Source organism: Nestor notabilis, unplaced genomic scaffold (genome assembly GCF_000696875.1).
Source record: "Nestor notabilis isolate BGI_N333 unplaced genomic scaffold, ASM69687v1 scaffold3525, whole genome shotgun sequence".
Classification (NCBI taxonomy): Eukaryota; Metazoa; Chordata; class Aves; order Psittaciformes; family Psittacidae; genus Nestor; species Nestor notabilis.
This window is the reverse complement of record NW_009928656.1, coordinates 17,431-21,110: the sequence shown is the minus strand read 5'-3', so window position 1 is coordinate 21,110 and position 3,680 is coordinate 17,431. Positions and strand designations below refer to the sequence as shown.

The 3,680-nt window shown below is 42.5% G+C and overlaps 1 protein-coding gene across 1 annotated transcript; it reads left to right on the top strand.

The window, feature by feature from the left end:
- Positions 1–4: 4 nt before the first annotated feature.
- On the top strand, positions 5–1,552 carry BBS10 (Bardet-Biedl syndrome 10; the record flags this gene model as incomplete). The annotated part of the gene is made up of 1 exon (XM_010014595.1): positions 5–1,552. A coding segment is annotated over one exon (1,548 nt), but the record flags the coding sequence as incomplete, so codon positions are not given.
- Between the last annotated feature and the right edge of the window lie 2,128 nt (positions 1,553–3,680).

Sequence of the window (3,680 nt, the reverse complement as noted above, 5' to 3'; positions counted from 1 at the left end):
CGTGGCCGGCCTCCCCGTGGCGAGCTCCAGGGTCCTGCCCGGGCTTGTCCTCCGCAGGGACTTCGCGACCTACAGTCCGGCAGGAGGGGAGCTGCGGGCCGTGCTCGTCACCGAGCCCCTCCGGCCCGCCCTGTCGGCCCCCAGCGTCGAGTTTGTTGTCGACTCCGAGGGTCAGTATCAGGCTTCCCTGCAATGGATCACAAGGAGGACAGAAGCTTTAATAAAACACTTGCAGAGCAACAACATCAGGCTGTTACTGTCGAGCGTGAAGCAGGAGGAAATAGTTATTTACTATGCGAAATTGTACGGTATATCTGTGGTAGAGTGCTTATCATCAGAAGAAATGGCCCTCATTTGTGAAATCACAGGAGTCTCACCCTACGCACCGTTTGGTGATAACATGCTCGGAGGAATCACTGAAACTGCGGTGGCAACATTTTGCCAGCCCTTACTGCTCGGCTCAAAGAGATGTGCTCACATTGGCTTCACCAGCATGTGCACCTTTCAGCCCCATTGCCTTATTCTCTGTGGGCCAGTCGAGAGTGTTAATGAGCAACATGCTGCTGCTTTACAAGAGGCATTTGTAATGCTGCAACAGCTCTTTAAAACAGCTGAACAGAGGGAGAAATGCAAAGCAGAAGGCGAAAGCCAGGGTGAAGTCTCGGGTGTTTGCAGTTGGTATTCTTCAGCTACTGAGAAGCAACTTGCAATAGAAAATAATTATTGTAACAGTAGTCAGGTTTCTGAAGGTCAGTCAAAAGCACAGAGGGATGAAGCAGAGACACAGATTGTAGACACAGATTTGCAGGGATGCAGTAATCCAGTATGTGTGCAAACAGACTTGCAAATACTCTCAAATCCCATCTTGCACATCAAGGAATTCAGTGGTGCCACTGAAGGAGATGGCTCTTCACAAGGTGTACAGAAACCGCATGCAAAATGCGAGCACCTGGGTGCCGTGCACGTGAACTGTAAAAACGATTCTCTTGTGGACAGTCAGAAGCACCACAGCACTGCTGTATTAGCATGTAAGGCTAATGCAGGCACCATGTGTGAAAGCCTAGATGCTGGCAAAGACCTAGAGAAAGTCAGCTGCAATATAGTCCCATTAAAACATGGAAAGAGTTGTGTAAGCACTGCACAGAATTATTCTGTCTCCCTCATAAAAGCAGGGTCAGTTTTGCCAGCAGGAGGTTACTTTGAAGTCCTGTTACATTACTATATTCGGTACTACGCAAAACAGTTTCAGCAGTCAGAGGTAGCTGTTGTATCTGATGTAGTTGCTGATGCGCTGCTAAGTATTCCCAAGTCCTTGTATGGGACAACAGAACGAAACAGCTTTACCAAATTCTATCTCAGAGCCATAAATTCACTCAGAAAAAATGAGCCCCTGCCTATGAATGGGAAAGGCTTAGAATCAGTGTATTGCAAATACCACTTAGTCATCTCAGTTCTTCATTGTGTTGCAGAGCTGCTCTCCATAGATCTAATAATTGATATTAAGTGGCCACTGCAAAAAGCTGAGGATTATGACTCAGAGAATGACTTCTGAAATCTCTTAATAAAGAATGTTTTTCATTATGTGTTTTTCCTGTGCCGTCTTGTCAAAAGGATGTATCTCAAAAGTCAGTGCTAGGGAATGAAAGATACTTTGTAGGCCCACAGACCTAATGTGCTTCTCTCCTCTAAGAAGAAGAGAAAGGCTCACCAGCTGAGATCTGTGGAAAGCTGAGTTGTGCACTTGCAAGTTACAAGCAAGGGGGGATTTTTTTAGCCTTCGTAATAGGCTGGATTGAACATTACTTTAAATAAAACTATTTTTGTATATATTGTGGTTTTAAATGTAATGGGAAAAACAGAACTGTTGTTGGTCTGTTCAGTGTAGGGCAGGCAGAGGTAGGCTGCTGCAGTGTATCCCAGTGAAGAATTTTCTCATCTGACAGAAGATGCAGTATTTGTATCCTTCATTGATTTCACTTCAGTCAGACCAGTAGAGATAAGAATAATTTCATATTGTGACTGGCTGGCATTTGCTCTGGCAAATTAGTTTATGTGACATTACTTAGTACAGCTATTAATTTCAACTACGCTGGGTTGAGTTGTGGTGCTACTATCAAAAGCTGTGTAAAAGTTTACATAATGCAGTTCTGTGTGAAAAAACCTGAGGTGATTTTTCAGTTCAGACTTGGACCATTTGGGATTTTATTCTGGCCTTTTTTGGTTTGGGTTTTTTCCTCCCTTTTTTTCCCCCTAAGATTTTCACCCTAATAAGAGTTTCTTCCAGCTCAGTATCACAAGGATGTCAATACACCTCCCTTTCTGCTGTGTCTTAAAAGCTACAGGTTTGGTGGGGAAGGCTTTTGGGGAACTGAACAGCTGCAGCTGATAACAGTATTGCATTGGTTCTCTGTGCCATTGCCTATACTGAGTAACGCTTAGAATAACTGGGGGTTAAGTCTGCCATTAAATACAATGTAGTGATGATATTAAAATCACAGGCATAAATCGTATTTATGTTATACCTGAGATGATTACAGCTATCAGGGTTTTTTTTTAATCACCATTAGTTTATGGTGTTACTTTCCCTTTTTCAGTTTCTTCAGAAGGGTCTATGTACTATCTACCAAAGTTCTTTCAGGCATTTTAGCAGCAGTGCTTTGTTGGAGTACAATTTTCTGTTGAAAGTTTGTATATATTCTTAGCAATATAAAATACTGTATTTTTTCCCCTGACTAATACACTCCTACAGACATCTGCATATGAAAACAGTGAAACTCAATCACTAGAGTGATTTCTTTAATGAAGTAATTCCTAGTTTTTAGAATCATTTTTGGTGGATACAGAGGTGGAGGAGAATTAAACATGAGGAATAAGAAAGAAAATCACATTCTTGCTGTAACCACATGCTTTTGGTAGCTGCTTAGTGTGACAGGTCCAGTATGAGTGAAGAGGAATCTCCATTGTGGAGGAACTGGTGTGTAAGACCTGGTGTCTAGTGAGTTTCCACAAGCCCTGGCACTTCAGCAGGCACTTGGGTTCTGTATTTTGGCATCATAATGAGCTGCTGAGACAGTCCTGCTCTTGCACAAGTTCCTGCATACTCTCTACAACCTGCTGACCAACTTGCTGGCCAAAGATTAATGATTTGCTCTGTGGTAGTCTAACAACTGTGGCGCACGTAAAGCCTTGCAGCAGTGGGGGTTGTCTGCAGAGCCTGCTTTTGTATGCTGAAGCAAGGTGCTCTCTAAATACAGATACAACAAAGAGAATAATGTATCATTTCACATTATTTTATACCATTTGCACATCTGCACGCTTATAGAGTTACTGCAGTTTCTTGAAAAAGTCTAAACCAAAAATATTTTCTGTGAATGACCTGTTTGATTTAAATTGTGTCATTCCTACCAAGAGAGAGTCCAAAAATTTTATCACATACAAAACTTTATTTTTGTATGCCGGAGATACAAGGGAGAATTTAAAAATGTCAGTTCTGTAAAACTCCTTTTCCTGACCTCTTTCTGGTGAAACCTCTCAGGTTGGAAGGTTCAGTGAGTCAGGGATTATATACCTTTGACTTCTCCGTCCTTTTGTGAATGATCAGTTTTCCCTTTTGAAGTACTGATTCCCTGGTTTATGTAAACTGAGAACGTGGCACGCCTTTCCCTTGGAGAGGAATGTCC